General features: G+C 39.9%; 1 protein-coding gene across 1 annotated transcript in view; it reads right to left on the bottom strand.

Moving 5' to 3' along the window:
• LOC122797632 (integrator complex subunit 8-like) overlaps positions 1 to 25355 on the bottom strand; it is a 1436218-nt gene that overhangs the window by 1313482 nt on the left and 97381 nt on the right. Inside the window, exon 4 of the mRNA XM_044066176.1 lies at positions 18826 to 18926. Within this exon, the coding sequence (XP_043922111.1) occupies positions 18826 to 18926 (101 nt within the window). The remainder of the gene's footprint in view (positions 1 to 18825; positions 18927 to 25355) is intronic.

Genomic DNA, 25355 nt, shown 5'->3' with positions numbered 1-25355 from the left:
CTTCTTTTAATTTCTCCAAATCTTTTGGGTTTCTAATACCAGGATGGGAATGGACCTCATTCCTAATCAAAGTAAGATTACATTTCATGAAATTAGTATTGTTTCAGTCTTTGATGTCAGCAAGAAGTGCTCTTTGCAGCACCCACAATGTGCCTAGTAATGACTCCTCCTGCAATTCATATGGGGTTACATGTATTGGTAACATATCTAAATACGACTGTAGATTCCTTTTTATAAGGCCCATTGCTCCTACCACTACTGGAACTGTATGGTTATCTTTCTAACACATTGTTCTCATTTCTGCCTGCAGATCCTGATATTTTATGACTTTATGTCTCCCTATATTCCAGACACTGTAGTCACTGGGTGTAGTGATTTCAATGATCAATGCTACTTTTGTCTTTTCATGGACCACTGTATCTGGTTTTCTCACATCTATCTTTTGAACTGTTGGTAATGGATGATCCCATGTGATGTAAATGTCATAATTTTCTATGATGCTTTGTGGCTCATGTTTCCAGTGTTTCAGCCACTTCGGTACCATAATGTTTGCACAATCCCCAGTGCAACAGTCACGCCACATTATTATGCCTTTCAGTACACAGTCCTTCTGCCATTAGTATATCACAACCAAGCAACAAGCTGTGCGACTGTTTACAACTCTGTTTTATAAAACCTACAATTGTCTGTTTCTCCCATGTGTTCAATGGACTTTGTAAGCCAATATGTACATAGCTCACTATCTTAGGCCGCTAATATTAACCTTTCATCTTTTGGTTTGAATTTGCCTCTCCTTAACCATTCCTGCATTCATTCCTGATCAACATAAGGGTCTTTAAGGTGTTTTCTATATTTGCAAGTATATTTATGCATTTTCCACATTTCTTGCCTTCTCATTTGATCCTTCACCTTATATTCTTTCTTTTGTTTTTTTGGCGCCTTCAGTTGCTGCCTGAGTTTTATCTACTTCAGGCTTGATTTCCACTCCCGCTTGATGCCGGCATGTTTCTGCTAGACTAAACAGAGAAGTCATCTTAGATTTATTCTCCTCATGTTTCAAAACTTTCACTACGTTTAGGTCTTGTGAGGTCAGCAGATACGTGTGCAGTCCCTCGACTGCAGATCTATACATGTAATCAGTTTCAAGGAGGCCCATCCCTCCTTTGGAACTGGGAATATATAAATCTTGGTATGCACTGATTTTTTATAAATCATTTGATAAGCATGAAGCATCCTTGTTTTCCTATGTAATTTATCAAACACCTTTTGGGGCCAGTCAATTGCTCCAAAACTGTAAGTTAGGACAGGAACAGCAAATTGATTTATAGCTTGGATTTTGTTCCTAGATGTCAAGTGCTGTTTTAAGAATTAATTTAAGTCTTCTAAAGTTTTCCTTACTAAGGTTTATTGATTTATTTTCTTGCCTTTGTTGACCAAGAAAGTCCACTGGGCTGGTGTGAGCCCATTTTCACCGGAGACCTGGAGAAAAAAGCTACATAACAAAATACAAGACAATTTCAATTTGTTAAACAGGTATTTTCAGCACGTAACAATTTACAGGAGTAACATGCAGGAAAATGAGATGGAACATTGAACAACTGTATGGTTGGAAGTTAAAAAAAAAAGACTTTGATACATAGCTGGTATTCAATATATACAGAGTTTAACAGAAAAGACAGAATAAGCTTACATATGTGCAGTTTTGTTGTACATACTGGACAGAATAGACTGTGGTTAACTATAGAGTATTCATAAAGTAGGAGGGGATAACTACACCAATTTTTCTTTTTTTATACCATGTGAAGCAAAATGAGGTAGATGATGCTTTTCAAGGGTAACATTTAATAAGAAAGAATGATGATGAGTGTGGGGATAGGAGGATGCATTTGTTTACATTTTATTGTTGATCCTTCATCAGTTCCCAAAGATTTATACACTCCTTGCTCAAGTTCAATCACATTCCTGTCCCAAACTGATGTTTTCTTGGTGCTGCAGCTTTTTTGTTTTAAAGGTTGCTTTTCCACATTTATCAGGACCAAATGACATTCTTACAACATCTGAAAAAGTTTTTACAACTTCCAGTTGTGCTTTCAGTTCCTCATTTGATAAGATATGCAGTTTTAAATCAACAAAGAGAAGATAGAAGTCTTTACACTTTGTTGTTTTCTAGGAGCCAAATTATAGCCATGGCCTAATCTGTTAAGTAGACAGCTTAATGGGTTAAGGGCAAGATGGAGCATCACCCTGGACTATCCCCTTTTGAATTTTTATCCCCTGGGATAATAAATTGTCCTTTATCATGGCTTAATTGCAAAGTGGTCTGCCACTGTTTCATGGTTGATCAGTGTAGGATGTATCTTATACATTTTTAAGCACCCTTTATCCATGAATGTGGGATACTGTCAAATGCCTTTTTGTAGTCAGTCCATGCCATACTTAGAGTCTTCCCCTTTTTACAGTTCTCCATTATAACTTTATTTAGCAACAAATGATCCTTTGTTCCATATAACTTTCTTTTATTATTCTTTTGTTTTATTGCCATAACTGAATTTTCTTCTAAATGCCTATAAACTCTGTCTGCATCAATTCTGGTGGTCAGAAGTCAAGTTACTGGTATATAATTTTTACGGCAGCTTGCAGGTTCACTCTTAAGAAGGAGCATTGTTTTTTCCTGTTGTTAGCCAGGTTGGTGTCTGTTCTTGGTATGCATATAAATATTTCTTACTCGAGGCTAAACCTTTATTTATTTATTTTATTTTACATTTGTTGACAGGGCTAGTCTAACTGGATACATGTCCATTCTCAGTAGAGGCCCGGGGAGATAAGCTCCAAAGAAAATAGTTGATTACAGTAACAAACATTACAAAAATATTGGCAAGTACAAATATTAATACATTTTACAAATTCACTAAATATGACTGTATATACAATCTAGGAGATAGCATTAGGTAAAATAATTCTTAAGAAGTATTCTTAATAGATGGTTACTTAGTTTACAATTCCTGATTTCTCTGATATTAAGAAACGAGTTAGTCAAAGGGAGGTAGAAGAAGATAAAGTGGTAGAAAATAAGTGGATGGTTAGTCAGGGTTACAACAGGGGCAAAGCCAGTGCCGTCCCAGGTGAACTTATTGTTTAAAAAGTGTTAGGGAGGATAGTGATGTAAGGTCACTGGGTAGAAGGTTCCCAGTTTTTACCAGCTGTGTTTGAGAACAGAGAGTCACCTGCCATGTTATTGGATTTACTTATGCAAACTAGTAGTTTATTAGATGAGCGTAGGTTGTTAAGATTATTGCAGGGGGTAATCAGGCTAGAAAGTACTGGAGTGTTATGAGGACGGTAAAGGGTCTTATGGGCAATTGTAAGTTGGTTAAAATTGAGCTGATTGTCTAGTTCCAGCCAATCTACTAGTTTTAGATTCTGACAGTGATGGGTTCTGAATGATCTTCCTGTGGCAAATCTGGCAAGATTATTATAGGATTGAGCCAGTTTCAGAAGATTATTTTTGGACAGATTAGTTTAAACCGGGGAGGCATAGAGAAGTGTTGAGATTAGATGGGAGTGGACAATTGTAGATCTAGCTAATGGAGTGAGGAAGGGTTTGAATCTATAGAGGGAGCCCATTTTTTTGTTGACTGTTTTTACAGTGTTGTTAATATGAGTATCAAAGTTGAGGTTTTGTCAATTGTAACTCCTAGGAGTTTGGTTGTTAAATCAGGTGATCCAAAGATGTTAATATTTTTAACCAGAAGTTAGATACTGCATCTGGGTCTGGGGTTTTCCAATATGAGGCTTTTCTTAACTTTAGTTCAATATCTCTGGCTGTTACTTCATCCCATTTCTTATCCTGTAGCTTTGAACTTCTTATTCTTTCTTATACTTCTCTCCATTTAGCATCTTTGTTGTGTTCCACAGGATCTTCATAAATACTTCTCCATAATGTAACCATTTCTTCTTTTTTGGCGGTCTTTCAATTCCTTTTACCTTGCTTCCCAATTCTCTATAAATCTTTTTTTTTTGGGTCATCAATAAATTACTTATTTTGTGCTTTTCCTTTACATTTACCTGTGTATCTTCTAAGTTTTTCCACCTGTGCTGAGATTTTTAGTTTATCTGCAATAGTGCATGATAGATCCTAGTCTGTTCTAATACTGTGCATTGCTTTTATCACATCTATCTTTCTTAGTATTTTTGTTGATGTGTTTCCTCTTCTATATTCTTCTAACAGTGGCGCTTCTTGTCTTAACTGCTTTATAATTTTCTCTATTCGATACTTCTATGATGGTATTTGATTTCTCCCCTTCCTTTCCCTCACTACCCTGTGTTCTTGTGGTAGAACTTTATCAGTTTTTAACTTAGCTGCACAGTAATGTATCAGGTTTACTTCTGTTATATTGCATGGATCTCAACGGACAGTTCTAATTATTGTGTTTATTTGTTTTATCAAACTTCTGACTTTTAGGATTTTATTGACCTGCAGTCGATTTCTTTCATTGATCTTATCGATATATATATATATATATATATATATATATATATATATATATATATATATTTTTTTTTTTTCCTATATCTATATCTATATATCTATTAAATCAAGCAACTCTTCTCTTAGCTCATTTTCTTCAAAACTGAGGGCACATTTTTTGTTTTCTATTTCCTGTGGGCATTCTATAGAAAGTTATATAGCGTCTTCCTGTGGCACATTCTATTCAATTTGATCCTGTGCCATCTGTTGCTCTGTCATATGGGAACTCACCGGCCTGTCACTCCTCAACACTGACTGCATCAGAGATTCCACACTTTCCTGTTCCTTTCCTTGCTGTCCAGTTTCAAGTCAACATTTATACTGGTTTCCTGTAGAAGGCTCCAAAATATCTCCATATGGCACCTGACCAATTGCTTGCCGTTCCACCGGTTTCCCCTTAATTTGGATATCCACTGCTTTATCCTGTTGTGTTGTTTTCCAAATTGGATTTAAGTTCTTGCTAATGTGTTCTCAGGTCATTATTAGTAATTCCATCCCTCCCTGTGCTTTGTTTATATCTAGTTTGAATAGTTCTTTTTCGATATAATCTAATTTGATTTCAATATCTGAGGTTATCTGGATGTTACTAGGACAATTTATCAGCCCCTTTGTGGAGCCAAACTGTGCTGCATAAGATTTTGTAAATATATCTATAATCTGTTGTGTCTCAGAGTACATTTTAGAATCTACAGACAGTTTATCAGTTTGTATGCCTTTATTCATTCCATATCTTCTACATCTACAAATTGGTTTCATATTATGCTCAAAACCTTTGGATAAATGTTTTTCAATTTTTTTATCTTGTCTCACAATATGTTTAATTTGTCTGTCTAGATTGTTTATTTCAGTTTTCAAAGTTATCAAAAATGTTTTCAAAATTCAACCTATTTCTTATATTTTTTGTCTCTCATTTTAATAAAAAATATCTTGATCTTATGGAAATATATTCTCCTGATGTTGCGGGCCAAGAGCCTCATGTTAAACATTTTTTTTTTTTTTGCATTCAAACGGTTTCTCTTTCAAAACTTTCCATATTCCTTCTGTGGTTTGTCAACTGAACGAATCACTCCAATCACTTTTACATAGTGACTGTTTTGCTTCTGTATAATCTATTAATCTTCTGTGCATTGGTTTAGATTTCAGCTTGGCAGAATTACCTAGCAACAAATTAGCCTTTATAAACCCATGATCACTGTCCATCAATGGTGGTAAAACAATTTCTTTAGGAAGACAAACAATGTCTAACATGTTCCGTTTCCTGGTAGGCATTTTTACAGTTTGAAACAATTGTTGTTCGTGAACATAAGTTCTGACTTATTTCCTTACTGATGTTGATGAGTCAATATTATTCCAGTTTGTTTCTGGCAAATTTAAGTTCCCAGCCACTATTATTATTCTCTCCTGTGTTTCATGCAATAAATGGATGAATTCCTCTAGGTAATCAGCACTTGACTTTGGTGGTCTATACACTCCAACAATTGTTATATGTCCCAGGGTTGTCTTTGGTTACACCAATACTATAGATTGTTTAACTGTGACGCCAATGAACATGTAATAATCACAGGACTCACAACTACCTTTAATCCCTATCATAGCAGCTCCATCTTATTTTTTATTGGAATGTCTGTTACAGTAAACCCATTTGTACAGTGTCAGAACCAGTTTCCAGTCATTGCTCTTTAACCATGTTTCACAAACAATAACATCAATCTTATGGGAACATAGCAAATCTTCCAAAAAAAAAACTATTATTAATGCTCCCTGCATTAACAACCATCAGAGATGCATCAAATGTTGCTATGAATTGTTTAATTTTGACCTGGCAAAAATACTGCCTGGTGTTTGTCAAAAATACCTGCCGCAAAAATTCTCTTCTCTGATTTTGACAAGTGCGTGCCATTCTGTCTGAACAAGAGTGCCCAAAGTTAGGCTCGGATGCCCTAAACATTTCCATTTTTTGAAAATAGGATATTTTTTTTCATGTAGGTATTTACCAAAAAAAAAACTGTTTGATTTGCGGTGACCTGACTCTCTTTCTATATGTGATCTGTGAAAAATATGTCTTAACACCTGTACAAGCTATTCTATCGAAGAGGGCTGTAATTTCCCTATTAACAGTCAAAGTCCTTGTAGATGAGATCATTTGTACAGACAGAATAAAAACAGATCCATACTTCTAAGGCTCGTCTCACATCCTCTGTTTTTGCTTCTGGCAAGCACAACACTATTTGATGTTCATTATCATCTCAGTTCTCCAAGCTGTGCCAATTGCACAAGTGGAATAGTTATCTGGAAGAAGAGATTTACTACTAATAATGGTAAGCAAATCATCCAACGTTTGAGATGAGGAACACAGATCGCCAGTGTTACCATTTAGTACACTCTACAAGATACTTCTGCTTTAGCAAATCATAAATGGCAAACTCATTTAAGGAATCCATATTCAGCTGCAAATGAATAAAGAATTCTAAAAGAAAAGATAATCCAAATCAGTTACCGCAGAATTCAAAGAGAATTTAAACAAACTTCGATGACAAAAACCACAGAAATGCACAACTAAATATTAAAGTACAGTAAAGCTGTTGCTATGACTGTACAAGATGTGACGATCAGACAAAAGCTGGAATTCCTTTACTCGCCATCACTCGCAGTCACACCTCTTCTCAACACTGAAGATCAATAAATTACAAACCAAGATGGGTTTGCTTAGATAAGCGCTGGATTGTCTTCTCTGCAGTCTGTGTGAATTTACAGCCGACTATGCCCTTTAGGATGGCAGGAGTTTGCCTGACTATAACCTATCCCTTTTGAACAAACAGCGAAAATTAAAGTTAAAACAACAAAATATAAATCAAATGAAGTCTTCGTCTGTAAGCTCTCTCTTCCTTCTTATAGCCAAAACAGTTGTAAAAAATAAAATATAAATTCAAATAAAAGCTTCTCTTACCAGGCTACTGCACAGTCAATCTCAAACCAAGACAAGATTGTTTAGATGAGCTCACAGTTGCACAGTTGTATAGCAATGACAGCTTTTGTGATTTATTTGCTGGCTTACGAAGTTTGCTAGCATACTATCACAAGGACAAACTTCTGATGTTATGTCAATAACACATTCTCCAAGTAAAGTACAAGCAGCTTTCAAAAGAATAGTTCAGAAACTGAAGCAAAGCTTAGATGTCATTAAGCTTCAGAGTGAACACTGCTAAGATGTACATTTGTATTGCATAACAAAAATGAATAAAATTATTTAAAAAAAAAAAGCACTGGCCCATTGCATGCTGATGGACAGGTGGTCTTCAAGTGGAAAATGCTAACATCTTTACAGCACCAAATGGAAATCAAAGATTGCCACAGCTAAAACTAGAAGAAGTAAGGTCTATACCCTGTACATTTTATGTCACCAGGAAGGCACTTCCTTATTCTATCAGCACCATAATTATTCCAAAGAACAGTTTCTCAGATAATTGAAGGTGCTATACAAGCATAACTGACTGTGTGTGTCGGGCACAATAACAGCTTGACAAGACACTGATACAACTCCTGAACAAAATCCCAAAATCTGGTGCCGTGCGAATAACAGAAGACCAGGAACCAAATGGAAAATGTACCAAACAAGCCAGTATATGAACTCCATTTATTGCAGTAAAAGCACACCAAGATTAAGCACTTTCGTCTTTCACATAGAAGACTTCATCAGAAAGCGCTTAATCTTGGTGCGTTTTTACTGCAATAAACGGAGTTCGTATACAACTGTTGAAAAGATGGAGACAGCATAATTTCAAGTTAAATAATAGCAAATGTAAAATACGACTGGTAGATATGAAACACCTAGGTCATATTCCATCATCAAAAGTAGTGAACAAGATGCAGAAGAAAACTCATTGCAATTGTTCAAATGCCAAAACTAGTAGACAATACATAATATAGAGGTTTGTAGGCATAATACAGTATCTGGCAAAGGTTGTACTTAGTATATCCAAGATAAATAAGTCTCTGAGAAAAATGTTAGTAAATCTGAATTTTAAAATGTTGAAGAAAATAGTAACAGTAGCACAGATGCTAAAACTATAATGCAAATAAAAAATATGTTCCAAATAGATACCAGTCAAAATGATAAAGTAGCGGTGATCGTACCAAGGAACAGCCCAGTTGTCTATGGGTTAAGAAATTTAAGGACACTTGGATAGAAAAAGAAATGTTAGGAACAGTCAGTGGAAGTGTAAGAAATATTTTACAGTTTGCATAGATTTAGCTTTATCTTCCATCTTTTTTAGAACTTCCTTCAGCCTTATTGCCAAGCAGGCGGTCCTGATTTAAAGGAGCATCCAACAATTTAGCTTTAACATGATCAAGTGGAGATTGCTCCTTAAGCCAAGCATGCCTTCTAAGCACAGACCCAGTAGCAGCAGCCCTGCAAGATGCCTCTAAAGAATCAAAACCACATTGCAAAGTATGTTTTCCAACTTGTTCAGCAGAATGGAATAAATCCTGTAAATCTTTACTTTCCACACAGTCAGAAATCAACATAATTTTCTGTTTAAGTAGTCCCATAATATGCTGTTGATATTTTAGCATATGAAATTGGCAGTTTAAAGCCCTGATTGCCAAGGCTGCAGAAGTATAAACCTTTTTATCCCATCTATCCAGCGCCCTGGAGTCTCCATCAGAAGGAATAAGATTTTTAGCAGAGGAAACCTTAATGCCCTTGGGCCCCTGAGAAATGGTTTCTGGATCCGCAACAGGAATTTTGAAAAGGAACTTGTGGGATTCAGGAAAGTACAGTTTTGTACCTACCATAAATGTAGATGTTCGAGTGCTCACACAGCTGCAGTCATCACACTTGGGGTTATCCTGCCGTCAGGCGGGTCCTCGGTCGGCCGAATTCCAAAGTCTAGGTCCGGCGTAGGTTGTCGTCGCTTCCTCCCCGACGTCAGTGCGGCAGGGGTATAAAAGAGGCAGCCAACGCCATTTTCTTCAGTTTTTCTTGCCCCAGATGTCAGGTGCCCCCAGAAAGGAAGGCAATACATGATGTTATGCAAACATACATAAGTAAATAAATCAAAACAGTAGTTGCAAGCAAATACACCATGAAGGAATACCCCAAATAGGTTGTATGTTAAAGGTGTTTGTCATAAGCCCTGTCCTAAGAGGGGATGGAGGGAGGGTAACCTGGACTGCAGCTGTATGAGCATTCGAACATCTACATTTATGGTAGGTACAAAACTGTACTATGTTCATCGTGCATACAGCTGCAGTCATCACACTTGGGTAGAATCCCAAAGCTAAGTAAGGGTGGCTGGTACTAAGCGGAATTAGGAGGGGCTAGAATGCCCTGCAGGACTGATGTGGCAAAGCCCGCTCTAAATTTTGAGTATAGTGGAAGGTGGTAGTGCTTGGTGAAAGTGTGCACTGAACTCCAAGTAGCTGCTTCCAAAATGTCCTTGGTAGGGACCCCCCTGAGGAAAGCTGCTGAGGTAGCTGTAGCCCTGGTGGAGTGGGATCTGATGTATGCAGGCACTGATTTTCCATGAAATGAATAACAAAAGCGTATGCAGTGGGCTAGCCATTTTGAAATCGTCTGTTTGGAAATAGCCTTTCCTTGAGCACCTGTAGCATAGGACACAAATTGCTGCTCAGATTTCCTGAATGACTTTGTTCTGTTCAAGTAATAACGAAGTTGCCTGTGAATGTCCAAGGAGTGTAGTAGCCTCTCCCCTTTGTTCTGTGGATTTGGATAAAAGGTAGGTAAATGAATAGTCTGATTCAAAGCCACACTGGATACTACCTTTGGCATGAAGGTAGGGTTGGTTCGTAAGGAAACCCTGTCCTGATGGAAAATGATGAATGGTTGCACAGCCATGAGGGCCTGTAGCTCCAAAACCCTGTGTGCTGAGGTAATAGCCAGAAGCAAGGCTGTTTTCCACGACAAGTATTGTAGCTCTGCTGAAGAAGCGGGCTCAAAAGGAGGCAGTGTCAGCTTCTCCAATACGAAGTTGAGGTCCCAAGCTGGAGCTGGTGGTTTCCGTGGGGGTTTTATATTTTTTGCCCCTCTGAGGAACTGCCTTAATAGAGGATGTGAGAATAAAGGAGGATCCGTATTGTATTGTGCTGAAATGGTTGAAGTGTGGATCTTGATGGAAGAGAAGGAAAGGCCACTGTTTAACATCTCAGCTAGGTACTGTAAAATCTGAGGTATATTTATTACCCAAGGATTCTGGCCCTTTGCTTGATTCCAGGAACAACATAGTTTCCATTTGGCGGAGTAGGTTTTTCTAGTAGAGGGTCTCCTGGCCTCCAAGATGACATCCTGTACCTCTTTGGAGAGGAGAGTCTGTTGGCAAATTAAGGTATTTTCCATGCAGCTAGATTTAGAGTTCTGAGCTGGCTGTGAAGGGTCTTGTAGTTGTGCTGGGACAACAGAAGAGTAACTTGAGGTAGAATCCATGGTGGTGAGTGTAACAGGCTCTTTAGGAGAGGATACCAGTGCTGTTGTGGCCAGTCTGGAGCAATGAGAATCATTTGTGGCCTCTCTGCTCTGGTTTTTAATAGGACTTCGGTCAGTAAAGGTAGAGGAGGGAAGGCATAGACTGTCAATGCTGTCCAATTGAAAGAGAGTGCGTCCACTTTCCAGTCCTGTGGATGATAGGTCCTTGAGCAGAATTTTTCCAACTGGTAATTTCTGTGGGTAGCAAATAGATCTATGTCTGGCTTTCTCCATGCTTGAGTTATCTTTGAGAAGACTTGAGGATGCAACTTCCATTCGTGTGGGTCTGTCATATTTCTGCTTAAGTTGTCTGCCAGTGTGTTTTCCTTCCCTGGCAGGAATTGTGCCTGCAGTTGAACTTGTAATTCCAATGCTGTGTTCCACAGGGTCATAGCTTGCCTGCACAGGGGGTATGAATGCGTCCCTCCCTGTTTGTTTATGTACCACATGACTGTGGTGTTGTCTGTCCTTATTAATAGCTGGCCCGGATGCAGTAGGTCCTTGAAGGTCATAAGAGCATTTTGCACAGCTAGCATCTCCTTTGGTTGATGTGTAGGTGCATCTGTTTTTGGGACCATTTTCCCTGGATGCACTGATCTGCCATGTGTGCTCCCCAGACGTAGTCTGAGGCATCTGTTGTGATGATTTGACTTGCTTGTGGTATACAGAAAGGGAGACCCGTGTTTCTTTGGCATGCTTGAGCCCACCACAAAAATTCCTTTTGAAGGCATGGAATGAGTGGTAAAATTGTTTCCAAGCTGTGGCTGTGTTGAGACCATAAGTTTTTTAGGTACCATTGTAGTTTCCTCATATGCAGCTTTGCAAATGGTATTAGTAGGATGCAAGATGCCATGAACCCCAGAGCCTGCAGGATTTTCCTTGCAGTTAGCCTGGTTACAGATGCCATTTTGTTGAAGTATTGAGACAGTTGCCCTTGTTGGTCTGGCGTGAGGTAAGCCATCTGGGCCATTGTATTTAAGCTGGCACCCAGGAAAATTATCTGTTGAGAGGGTATTAGTTTTGATTTCTTTTTGTTCACTGTGTACCCCAGGCAGTTTAACAGTTTTATTACAAACGCCAGATGCTGCAATAGAATGTCCTTGCTGTCCGCTTGGATCAGGCAGTCGTCCAGATATGGGTAGATTTGTATTCCTCGTTGTCTGCAGAAAGCAATTACTGATGCCAGGCATTTTGTAAACACTCTGGACGCAGTAGATAAGCCAAAGGGCAATGCAGAGAATTGATAATGGGTTGAACCTGCAAGAAATCTGAGGTATCTTCTGAAATCTTGTCTGATAGGGACATGCAGGTATGCCTCCTTGAGGTCCAACGTTACCAGCCAAGACTCCTTGCTCAGCATGGGAAGAAGCTGCTGTAATGTGAGCATCTTGAATTTTGGTACCTCTAGATATGTGTTTAGAATAGATAGGTCTAAGATGGGTCTCCAATCTTTGTCCTTCCTTGGTACCAGAAATAGTCTTGAATAAAAACCTTGACCTTGTTCTTTTGCAGGTTCCTCTTGAATTGCTTTAATATCCATGAGAGCAGAAATTTGTTTTTGTGCCTCTGCCCATTGATTTTGTGGCAGGTTTGGCATGCCTCTCATTTTTGGAAGGGTGTGAAAGTGGAACCTGTAGCCTCTGTCTATAATATCCAGAATCCATTTGTCCTTTGTAACAATGTGCCAGTTTTTTGAAAATAAGGCCAGTTTTCCGCCCAAAGGTGCTGCCATTATTGCTTTGTTTGGCAGGCATAGGGGAAAGTCATTGTGTCTGTTTTCTAAATGACTGTGGTCTATCTTCTCCACCTCTTGGGGCTGGTGCTTGCCACTGCCTAGCTTTGTAAGATCCTTGAGGTTGTCCTCTACCCCTTGGGCGTCTGTATCTACCCCTTTGGGGTCTGTCCGTGGCTGGAAAGGACCAATTTTTTGAAGGCCAGTTTCTGCTGAAGCGTGGAGGCTGCACCTGCACGAAATCTTTAACTGTTTGCATAGATTTCGCTTTTTCCTCCATTCTCTTTAGTACCTCCTCTGCGTTAACACCAAACAATACATCTTTTTGTAGTGGTGCATCTAATAACTTTGCTTTAACATGATCTGGTAAGGTTTGCTCTTTGAGCCAAGCGTGTCTACGTATGACAGACCCCGTGACAGCAGCTCTACATGAGGCCTCTAAAGCATCAAAACCACACTGTAAGGTATGTTTCCCCACTTGTTCTGCTCCATGCAACAAATCCTGCAACTCTTTCAAATCTGGTTGTTCTGTTTGTGTCATTTTGCTTTTCAGCTGAGATAGCAAGAACTGCTGGTACTTTAACATATGAAATTGACAGTTTAATGCCCTCATGGTTAAAGTGGCTGATGTATACACCTTTTTCCCCCCACCTTTCTAATGTTCTGGAATCTCTCTCTGAAGGTAAAGGTTTTTAGCAGTAGAGGCCTTAACCCCCTTGGGACCCTGAGAAATAGTTTCTGGGTCAGCAGAAGGGCTTTTATAAAGGAACTGGTGAGAATCAGGAACCCGGTAATATCTGTCTGGTTTAACAGGGGCAGGAGGTAAAGAGTCTGGATTAAGACTGGCTTCTGCGTACACATCATCGAAAATATCTAAGACAGGAGGAATAGCCAGGGGCCTATGCTGGGGAAGCAGCAGAAATTCCCTGAGCCTTTTCTTGGAATCTGAGTAATCTTGGCCTTCCCAGTGGAAGTGCTCTCTCAATGTATGAAGGGTTTCCCCAAAAGAGTAGTCCTCAGGGGGGGAGACCGAGGGAATAGACTCCTCAGCATCAGAGTCTTCAAATGGGTAATAGGCGTAATCCTGGTCCTCAGAAAGGTCTGAGGTAATAGAAGCCTGGTCTGAGGAAGGGTAGTCTTCCTCCAACCTGGGTCTTTTGTCTGAGGGGGGTTGGGAACCCCTGATGAGTGTAATCAAATCCTCAGCCATTTTAAGCATCTGTTTTTTAGGCATAGGGCCTTGAGAGGGGGTCTGAGGACCCTGTTTTTTAATTTTCATTGGAGCTTTAGATTTAGAGAACGATTTAATAGAGAAGGAGGTAGGCCTGAAAACGCCTTCAGAAATGGTAGGCCTCGCTAAATTTTCCGTTTCTCCACCAAGAGTGGCGTCGGTATCTGCAGTGGGAATGGAGACCAAGGAAGCTGCGACCTCGGGTACTGAAGTCGCCGGTAAAATAGTTTCATCGGTAGTCAGGGGCTGCGAGCGCGCTGAGAACCGGTAGTCGGCCTTAGCGTGATCTCAGTACTCGGTGCAGGCCTCAGATGTCTGTCCTTATCCTTGCGTTTTTTGCCTGAAACTGGCGTCGGTATATCCGACGACATGATATAATTACATTTTTTGCCAAAATAATGAAGGGCGAACTCCGCCCGGCGCTTAATAGTGCGCTTGTTAAACCTAGCACAAAAACGGCAGGCCGAGACGTCATGGTCTGGCCCTAAGCAAGGTATACAGTAAGAGTGAAAATCCTTATGCGGTATTTGCTTCCCACAACAAATGCAATTATTAACTTTGTCTGACATCGATCTGAGGCAAGAAAAGTTTCCCCAACGGGGTACTTAGCTTTAAAGAAGACTTCGGCTGAAATACTTTTCGTAAATCTCAGGAGCTGGCCGACTGGCACTTGCGAACTGCTTCTGCTTCGGGCACCGCGCGGCAAGAAAGACTGAAGAAAATGGTGTCGGCTGCCTCTTTTATACCCCTGCCACACTGACATCAGGGAGGAAGCGACGACAACCGACGCTGGACCTAGACTTTGGAATTCGGCCGACCGAGGACCCGCCTGACGGCAGGATAACCCCAAGTGTGATGACTGCAGCTGTATGCACGATGAACATCCCTATAGTATCGGTCAGGTTTACTAGGAGCCGGATGCAGGGAATCAGGGGCCAAACTGGATTCCGAAAACACATCAACAATGTCTAGTACAGGAGGTATAGTCAAAGGCCTTTGCTGAGGTAGAAGGAAATCCCCAAGTCTCTTTTTGGATTCAGAAAATTCCTAACTTTCCCAGTGGAAATGCTCCCTTAAGGTATATAAAGTTTCCCCAAAAAAAAGTCCTCGGGGGGGGAAGCAGAGGTAAAGGAATCCTCTGCATCAGAATCCTCATAAGTAGGTATGGACAAATCCAGGTCATTGGAAGAATTAGAAGAAACAGAGTCCTGATCAGATTCATAATCAAGCTCAGTCCTAGGCCTCTTAGAAGGGGGGGGTTGACTACCCCTGATTAGAGTAATAAGATCTTCAGCCATTCTGATCATTTGTTTTTTAGGCATAGGGGCCAGAACATGTGGCCTAGGCGTCAGTTTTTTTAGACATAGATTGAGATTTAGGCCTTAGAATAGAAGGTGGAGTCGGTATAATATGCAACTCTGTAGGCCTAAATATACCCTCAGAAGCCAGTGCCTGCACAGCGGCTCCGGATCAATCCAAGGCAGAGACATCCACGGATTCCATAGGTGAAGCATCTCGCGGCATATGGGACTCCGAATGGGTCTCATTAGAGGCCTGCGAGTCAGAAGTAGCGGGTATCAGGGGCTGCGAAAGCGCCTCACTGAGTACTGGTGACTGGCTTAGGAGAAGCGTCATCAGCAGTTTTGGACCTCGACGGCCTGTCTCTGTCTTTTTCTTTGCGTTTTTTTCAGAATTCCGGTAGTTGGATGGCTAACAGATGTCATTTCTGGATAATTAAATCGAGAACCGACATATTTAGAGGCAAAAATGTACCAACGATGGATGGTGCGCTGATTAAATAAAGCACAAAACCGACAGCAAGGTACGTCGTGGTCAAGGCCTAGGCAAGGAATACAGTACAAATGAAAATCTTTATGAGGTATTTGCTTTCCACAAGTAATGCAATTATTAACTTTTACTGACATCGGTAAGGAGCAGGAAAAAGTTTCCCCAGCGGGGTACTAAGCTTTAAGTTGAAGACTTCGGTTCTGAAACTCGAAAACGAAAATTTCAGGAGTCGGCCGACTGGCATTTGCGAACTGCTTCTGCTTCGGGCACCGCACGGCAAGAAAGACGGATGGCTTGTGGTGGCACAATGATGACATGTCGGCTGCATGTTTTATAATACTGGCAACCTGACATCATGGAAGAAGGGACAGCAACTGACACAGGACCCAAGACTGTTAATCAGGCCGACTGAGGGCAACCTGCCAGCAGATTAGCCAAATGTAATGACTGCAACAGTGAAACACGAAGAACATCCCGTTTTCAGAGAAGGCCCAGAGAGAAAATCTCCAACAGTACATAAAGCAATACAGACAGAAAATTATTACAATTACATGAGAAGACAGTAACAATACATAATTTCTTTCTTATCTCTATTATTACCTGATCTTGTTTCTCCACTTCCATGTGTACTGTGACTGTTTCTTCCCTCCATATACTGTCCACACTTTTGTCTTCTTCTTCATCCTTTTTCTCTAGATCACCATCCACCCATAAATGCCCGACTCAGTTACATTGATAAAATTTCAATAAACTGTTTTTTTGCATCATGACCCATTTCCCCATAAATATAAAATTCCCTCTTATCACTGTCAATTATCAAATGATCTTTTCAAAAAAAATGTTTTAGGTTGTCCCTATTATTTTACAACACCTCTGTTACCTTCTACATTTACACTAAGGGTATGAACAATTTTTCTTTCTCCATTTTCAGTACAATATAACAGTCCCATCCACCAGTCCATAGTCCTATTTTATCATACATTTTGCTAATGTCAATAACTTGTTTACAAAGTTTGCTTAAATGTCTCTTTAAAGTCTTTGTTTTAACTTCAGTTCAAAATTGAACATGTACTTTCATTTAAAATGCTTTAACCACATGAGCTCCATGAATTACAGTACTTTTTCTTTTTCATATTTCCCTAAAAATCAGTCATTAATGGAACCAGCCTCAAAGATAATACCACAAAATGTCTCTTTATGAATAAGAATAAAAGCTCTTACTACCTCATGAGCCTTCCCTCCCAATGGGACCATTACATTATCCCAAACATCATACCTGTCCATTTCTTTCTTGTTTGCTCTGAAATGTTACCACAAATTTCCTTTGATTGTTAATATGTCCTTTCCTCTGTTCATCTCATCACTTTTCCTGCAATTTCCTTGACAATCTCTGCAGATGATTTCTCTTTCTGACAATCTTCTTTTAAAATGTCTTCTGATTCCTTCAGTTGGGTTTTGTTCATATTTTCACCCTAATGAAACATGTTTTTCATTCTACATCCTGCTCCGCAATAACAGTTCACCCAAAATATCATCCCACAACCCTCCCGACAGGAGGATTGTAATAAAACATCCATCGTTGTTTTGAACATTTGCTTTTGATGAAACAAACAAATTTTGTTGAAACAGTTCCTCAGAATCGTGTAAAATCTCAAACACTACACTGGTGTTCACCTTTGTGCCATCTTGGATCTCCCTGTGCAGTGTTCTCCCAGCTGCCACTGCTCTAGAATCAGAACAAGTACTCTCCCCTAACGAATAGGGGAAGTTTCCTGGTGCATTGGTCAAATTTCACTAGTCAGTATGAAAACCACCTCAGGTCTCCCTGAAAAGCCACCATTGGTCTGGTAGGCCTAACCCAGTGAACAAAGCATAAAATAAATAAAATTATCCAGCTAAAAGCCTTAAATCATTCCTTTCAAGAACCACGTTAACATATCTAACATCTCTCGCTCTGTGACAATCTCTTATCACCATTTACTCTGATCTGTGCCATTATCAGGCCAAAAATCAACTACAAACTCCCTTTCACTTTCCATTTTCTCTATAAAAAAATCACTTTTCCTGATATATTGCTGTCATCTTGGAAACAGTATCTTAAGAATGTATTGCCATCAATTTCACTTCAAGCAAATAACTTTTCCCTATTTTTAATCAAAATTCAAACCTTATAATAGAGGGAACATGAGGGAGACCTCCTTCTGCCAAGCACCACACATGCACCTTACTATTAAAGGCATAATTTTGAACTCTTATGAGTTAGCCTCTGAAGTCTTGTTCAAATGCCAGCATTTATGAAAGTCTTCTCAATCTCATAATGAAAGAGCAATTCATTTATTCTATCGCATACAATTCCTATGCTGAAATTAATGATATCTTTGTCATTCTGGAACATTATCTGGCATAAATCTCTTCAGGTTATCTCTTTTTCTAAATGTTCTTACAATCAATTTATGCCACACTGCAACATAAACACTTCTGCTAAGTTAGCAAACCATCATTTAATGGATTTGTTCATCATGTTTTCAATACAAGTGCACATTGTTCCCTTTAAGGGACGTGCCAATGCTAGTCCTCTATGGAGTATTTCAAATGATAACTCAAATGGCTAATTCTTTAATAAGTCAAAACTTTGGAGAAACATTACTTTGTGATATACATCTATTTAGATGATCCTGAATCAATTTCCCTGATAATGATTACTACCGTTAAACATCATACCTGCATAATGTGGCTCAGTTTTAAGGAAATTAGCATAATACAATAAGCTAAATCTTTATATTATGAACAAATAGTACAATTTAATGCCTTTGCAAAATGAAAGGAAATCAGGGCAGCCAGCGAAAACCCACGTGAACAACAGTCTGAAAAGAAGATGGGAACCAGGAACCAAATCAAAGAATCAAATGGTGTGCAGCAATGATGCCAACCACTGCACTAGTGCGCAACCCTGTCATGATGAAAATCCCTGTTAGTCAACGTGGCGGGACTTTACAAAGGCTGTGCAACTACCTAGTTTAAATAATTATGCTTTAGAAGAAGCCAGGGAATGAACAACTTACCCCGTTTGAGCTTTTTGGAAAAGTTGTCTCAACAAAGACTGTCTGAAGTGATAGGGCAGGCTCTTAGTTATGTTATCTTCCAGAAGAACGTCAATCAGTCCCTAGGAAACACAAACACAGATGGACAGTCATGTACAGAGCTTTTTCAACAGGAACAAAGATCTTACACTTTTAAGTTTTTTAAATTAAAAAAATACACTGCAGTTAAGTGAGTTGTTGTTTGATTTAAGTTTCCAAATATAGTACTGATTTTTAGTCCAGGACATTCCCCGTTTACCTTAGCCTTGTTCTAAATACTAGGCCTCATCTTTCTACACGTGCAGCATGTTTGACCTTAGTACAAACACATATGTGTCTATAATGAAACAAACTCAATGACATATGCAACAAATGGCTATGAAGGCTCTAATCTCAGGTTCCAATAATAGTAACTAATAAGTATAATAATAAATAATAATACATCAATTTAATAGAAAACAGCAATGAACATAGAGATGTGCATTGTTAAAGGCAAGAGGATAAAGGAGGTGAAACAAATTCTCCTCAACCTGCAATCATCCTACATCAAACTTCCTAAGGTGCCTAGATTTTTCTTGGTCTATTTCTTCCCTTTACTTGCTGACCATCAGACCCTCAAAGCAGCCTTTTTCATATCCATTAATTTCCCTTGTCACACTAAAAACATTAATGGCCAGCAATGGCACATAAGAGAAGACTGAAAGAGGGTTAATTCTCCAGACAGAAGCATAAGTTTTTCTTTTTCTTATTCTAATATCTTACCTTGTGGAATAGCATACACACCACCTAAATATGATCCCAGTGTTTCCAAACATGCAGCAGTTTTGGGTACCACTTAAAGTGCTGCTTGTCAGATCCAAGTATGAACTTGGTCCTTAGATTGCCCTGCTGTGTCTTCCAAGCTGCAATGGGAGTCACTCTTACAGTGGGCCACAGTCCACCTCTCTTCCCCCTTGGGATGGGTGAGTCACTCTCAGCTGCTCACTTTCACATCCCCTACTACCTCCTAAAACAACCGGATCACCAGCTTACCCCAAATTGCCAGACTCATAGTCAGGGCTTCACAGTGATGCCCTGATTGCCTAAGGTGGAAGCACAGCAGGTGGTGCAATTGTAGAGTACTAAACAGGAAATAACGGAGCACCTGGACAATATGAATGAGTTTAGAAAGATTGCTGTTAACCAACTGTTTTTTTAATAATAACTCTAGAGAACAAAAACTTTTAGTACAACGACTCGGGCAACAAAAAGTTGAAAGGGCTGTCACCAAGCTTAGTCGGCCTATAACAAGGAAGACAAAAAAAATCTTGTAGAGGTACTAGAAATATTTCGGAAATTTTACGAATATCTGAATAAAACAGAGAAATATGGAGATCAAGAAAAGTAACAAATGGAAATGTTTATGGAAGAATGAAATATGCCCAGAGGAGGTAAAAATGGTGATGTATAACCAATCTACAGGAAAACCCCCAAGAAAAGATGATATTCCTGTGGAGGTTTGGAAGCTAGAGGGTTTAACAATATTTTAAAAGGAGGAGAAGCACCATCATCCTGGAAGAAAGCAGTTGTGACTGTAATACTTAAAGATGGTAACGATCCATCAGATCCAGCTTCATACAGGCCCATTTCAATTCTAAACCATAATTATAAAATGTTTATGTCTATAATGGCTAAAAGAATGGCAAAATTGATGCCAAAATTGATAGATATGGATCAATGTAGTTTTGTGCACGGAAGGCAAACATCTGACAGCATTAACAGAACACTGACGATCCAGAGAGAAGCAGATGTAAAAAAATAACACTGTTGTTGGAAGGACTCAATGCAGAGAAAGCATTCAATGGAGTACGGTGGGATTTTAAGAGTAGGACAATGGAAGCATTTGCATTCCCTGATAAAATCATAAAGTTGATTAGGAGGATATATGAGGGACTGGACGGAAAATTGAAGTGGGAGGCTTCCTCTCTGAGAAGTTCTGCTTGAGCAGAGGAATCAGGCAGGTGTGTCCTCTTTCCCCTTTGTTATTTGCATTATATTTAGAACCATTGGCAAAGAAAATAAGGGACTCAGAAATCCAAGGATATAATTGGTATAGTAGTCAAGAAAAGCTGGCTTTATTGCAGATGATATTATTTTATATCCAATAAAACCAGAAAAGGGCATTTAAGTGTTGTGGAACATTTTGAAACAGTTTCATGTCTTTTCGGGATACAAAATTAATGAAGATAAAATAAAAGCAAAAGCTGTAAACTATGTACCCACCCATGAACTGGTTCAACAATACCCATATTTATAAGCACATGATAAAATGAAGTTGTTAGCAGTATGGATTAAAAAGGATTCTGTTAGAGAAGCTAAAGATATGTGGTAAAAGACTAAACAAAAGATAATACAAAAACTGAGAAATTGGAAGCTCTGTTTTATGGATATGGACAGCAGGATACAAGCAGACAAAATGTTTTTAGTCCCTTTAGTTTTATACACAGGTCAAGCATATTTTTATCAACCAGAACAGAAGTTGTGGACAGCAATTAATAAAGAGCCGAAGGACTTTATCTGGGAGGGGAAGATGGCAAGAGTGAAGTGGGATAAGCTGATCTTTCCAACAGAAGGAGGTGGTTTGGGGATTACCCGGTCTGAAGGGGTATTTCAGAGTTACACATTTACTGCTCCAGTACACAGCACAAGCAGAAAGCTATCATTAAAAGAGAAAAGGGATGATGATGAAATGGGGGGGGAGGGCTCAAGAAACATGGAGGGACTGGGATTTTGGAAGTTGATCCTTAAGGAGAACAATAACCATGCAGAATATTAAATTCATAAAGTAGAAGAAAGTATCCCAAGAACTAAGTCAACACGGGAATGCACAAAGAGATTCTGCCAATAGGGACAACTGCTAATAGAGATAGAGACAATAGGCAAGAGAGGGGCTGCAATTTACTGGAGAAAACTGGCAAAGGAACCAAGGTATTGGAAGCAAATAATTAGTCAGGGAAAGGTAACAGAATGGGAAGAGACCAAGAATTTATTTGGACTGCTGGCTAGAGATTTGTCTTCCTTATCAAGGACTGGTATCACAGTATAGGCAAAGAAAAAGGAATAGTGTGATCCTATGCGAAAGACCAGCATTGGTACAGTTTTTGGTAGAATCTAGAACAGAAGCTGCTGCTAAAAAAGGGATAATTAGTACAGCATATAAAAATATTGCATGCTAACTATAAGAATCAGTCAGAGGAGGTTAGAAATGATTGGAAAGAGATTGGATAAGCAATTCACAAAGGAATAATGGGGGATGGGGATATATATATATGTCTCCCAGTATGCAACAAAGTCTATAACATTTAGGATATTTGCTTGGGAGTGTTTACGTAAGTATTTTTATACCCCAAGCAGACTCCAAAGAATTTTTTCTCAGGTAAACAGCAAATGTTGGAGGTGTGATGGGGAAGAAAAAGGCAACTGGGAACATATTTTCTGGAAGTGTAATGAATTGGCAGACTTTAAAAATTCTCTGCAAACTGCTCTGTCAGAGATGCTGGATGAGCAAATTGGGTTAACCAAGGAAATTATTTTTTTGAGCTAGGATACATAATTGGAACTGCCTAGACATAGTAAAGCCTTGCTGAGTCTAATTAAGGTGGCTGCCAAAAATTACTAGAAAATGGAAATCAAAGTCTAAACTAACTTTACTAGAAGCAGTGAATATAGTAACAGAGACAAAACAACTGGAATTGGGATCTTTAGAAAAAGGTAGGAGCAAATTATACAGGAAAAAATGGAATTGTGGGAAAAATACATGCAGAGGAGGAATGAGGTTCATAGGTAGGTACTAGGCTATTGGCCATAGGTCCTATATAAGCCTAGCCAAAAAGGTACCCTGGCTTTCGCCACCCAAGAAAATTATTTTCCTGTGCCCCTGTCGAGCAGAGCCACAGACGTGATCCCCGGGGTGAATTTCCTATTTCCCATCCAATCATCAAGATTTTTCTGGAAGAGTGCTAATGAGGAGCTCTGTTTGACAAAGGTAGTGTGTTCCTTCCAGTGTATGGGAAGTCTCTGGGACAGGAATCTATTTCTCCAGCATGTTCTGTTTACTGTGGTGACAAGGTTTAGGTCCCTACAGCGTGTAGCTCAGAGAGATTGGGATTTCTTTAAGTGGAGTATGTCCAACAGCTCTGGGTTTGACATAGCTTTGTATGTTAGGCAGAGATCGCCTCTGAGTAGGCAATATGCGATGGTGTAAAGCTGGAGTTTTTTTTGAGACAGTCTGTGTAGGGCATCTGTTTGAGGCCAGTAATCCTCTTTGTGAGGTATTTCTGTGGCCTCTCCAGTTATTGTAGATGTCTTGTGAGGTACATACCAAAAGTGGCGCTGTACTCTATAATGGGTCTAATGAGTGATGAGTAGAGGGGAACAACGACCTCTTTTTTCTGGATGAGAAACCTTTTGTGATGAGGTGTGCCAGGTAGAAGGATTTCCTGACCACTGTGGCAATCAGATTATCAAAAAAGAGAATACTGTCCACCTGTGTCCCAAGGTTTCTTATCCCACTTTCAGTGTTAAGTAGACTACCACCTATGTGGTAGTTCATGGGTACAGAGTTTTTACCAAAGGGGATGACGATGCACTTTTTGGCATTGAGCTTCAGGCCATGGCTTTGACACCAGGCATCTGTCTCAGTGAGGCCCTTTTGTAGGATGTCCACATCATTAGGAGTTTCGATTATGGCTTCCAGTTTGCAGTCATCTGTAAACTTAGTTAGCCAAAGACCTTCTGTGTTAGCCTGTACTTCAGTGAAGTAGATACCAAACAGGAGAGGACCCAGTGGTACTCCACTTGTCACTGGTCTGAAGCTGGATTTGGAGTCTGCTACTTTCACAGTGTGGGTTCTGTCCGTGAGCCAGCTGGCAACCAGTCATGTGACATAGGGATTTATACCTAGTTCAGTGAGTTCATCTATAATTCCAGAGTGGGGGATGGTGTCAAAAGCCTTGGCGAGATCCAAATAGGCTGTGTGAAGCACCTTACCCTCACCTATGCCTTTGGTGACTGCTTCAAAGAATTCTTTCAGGTTTAGGAGATCTGATCTGCCTTTTACAAACCCGAACTGGGTGGGGTCCAGAGTTTGGAGATTACCAATGTCTTTGTTTATGAGTTCCATGATGATACGTTCCATGGCCTTGCAGACCAGGCTCATCAGGGTAATGGGGCGGTAGTTCCCGGGGTCCGTCGTGGCTCACCCTTTGTGGAGTGGGATAACAGTCGCGGTGCGCCATTCAGTGGGCACAAAGCCTGAGGTGAGGCTATGACTGAACATGGTACTTAGGTGGGGTGCCAGTTCGTTCTGTAGTTCGTGTAGAATGCAGCCTGGGATATTGTCAGGTCCCATGGATGCTGTGTTCTTGGCTTTGGAGAGTGTGTTTTTTTACCTGTGCAGCCGTGATTAATGGAACTTTGCATTCTTACGGTATAGAGATGGGTCCTCTAGGGGGTGAGAGGGGGGGTAAAGTTAGTACTGAACCTATCTGCCAGGATGTTGGTAATATCAGTTGGTTCTGTACATTTAGTGCCATTGTGCTGTAACACAGAGCAGATCTGAGTGTTGCCACGGAGATTCTTGACATAGCTATAGAATGCTTTGTTGTCGTTAGAGTTAGTGGCAATTTTGTTTTCGTAATTAGCTTTGGAGGATTTTATGAGGGATCTCAGCTTCTTACTAAGGCTGACCAAGGAGCTCCTCCAGTCATGGGATTTTACTCTTTTTTTGCAACAGTTTCTTTCTTCTGTTGTAGAACTTGTTTATGGCAGAGGACCACCAGATTGGTTTCCTTTTTTTGGAGGATAGCATCTTGGTTCTGTTAGGGATAGCACAATCCATGCACTTGTGTAAGTGCTTATAAAGTGCATTTGTGTAGGATTCAGTCGTACCTCTATTGTCTGTCTGCATGGGTGTCATGACATTTGCCACTTCTGTCTTAAGAAGTGTGAAATTGGCTTTGGAAAAGTTTTTTTACGGTGGTTTCCCTAATGGGGGGTGGGGGTGGGATGTGGACATCTAGGGTGATTAGCTTGTGGTTGGATCTGACCAACGAGGAACTGACCTCTGGTGTGGAACACTAGTCACCCATGTTGGTAATGACCAGGTCTAGGATACTGCTGCCCCTGGTGGGGGTGTGAATAAGTTGATCCAAGGCGTTGGAATTTATGAATCCCAGAAAACGTTGAGCAAGAGAGTTGGTACAGGAGTAGTTTTCCCAGTTAATGGTGAGGTAGTTGAAATCGCCCATTATTAGGGTCTTGGGCTGTACCCTAATATTTTCCAGTGTATCAAGAAATGAGGAGTGGGAATCCAGGGGCATGGTGGGGGGTCTGTAGCAAGCTACAATTTGGATTGCGGTCTTGCCCAGAGTTAGTTGCACTTGGATAATCTTGGATGCATTATGCTGTGCAACAAGCCTGGAGGTGTGGATATCCTTAATGAATATTGACACGCCTCTGCCTTTAGTGCTTCA

The sequence above is a fragment of the Protopterus annectens genome, chromosome 3.part1 (genome assembly GCF_019279795.1).
Source record: "Protopterus annectens isolate FY-2018-M chromosome 3.part1, PAN1.0, whole genome shotgun sequence".
Lineage (NCBI taxonomy): Eukaryota > Metazoa > Chordata > Ceratodontiformes > Protopteridae > Protopterus > Protopterus annectens.
The sequence above is the reverse complement of the archived record's forward strand: the minus strand, read 5'-3'. Positions and strand labels throughout refer to the sequence as shown.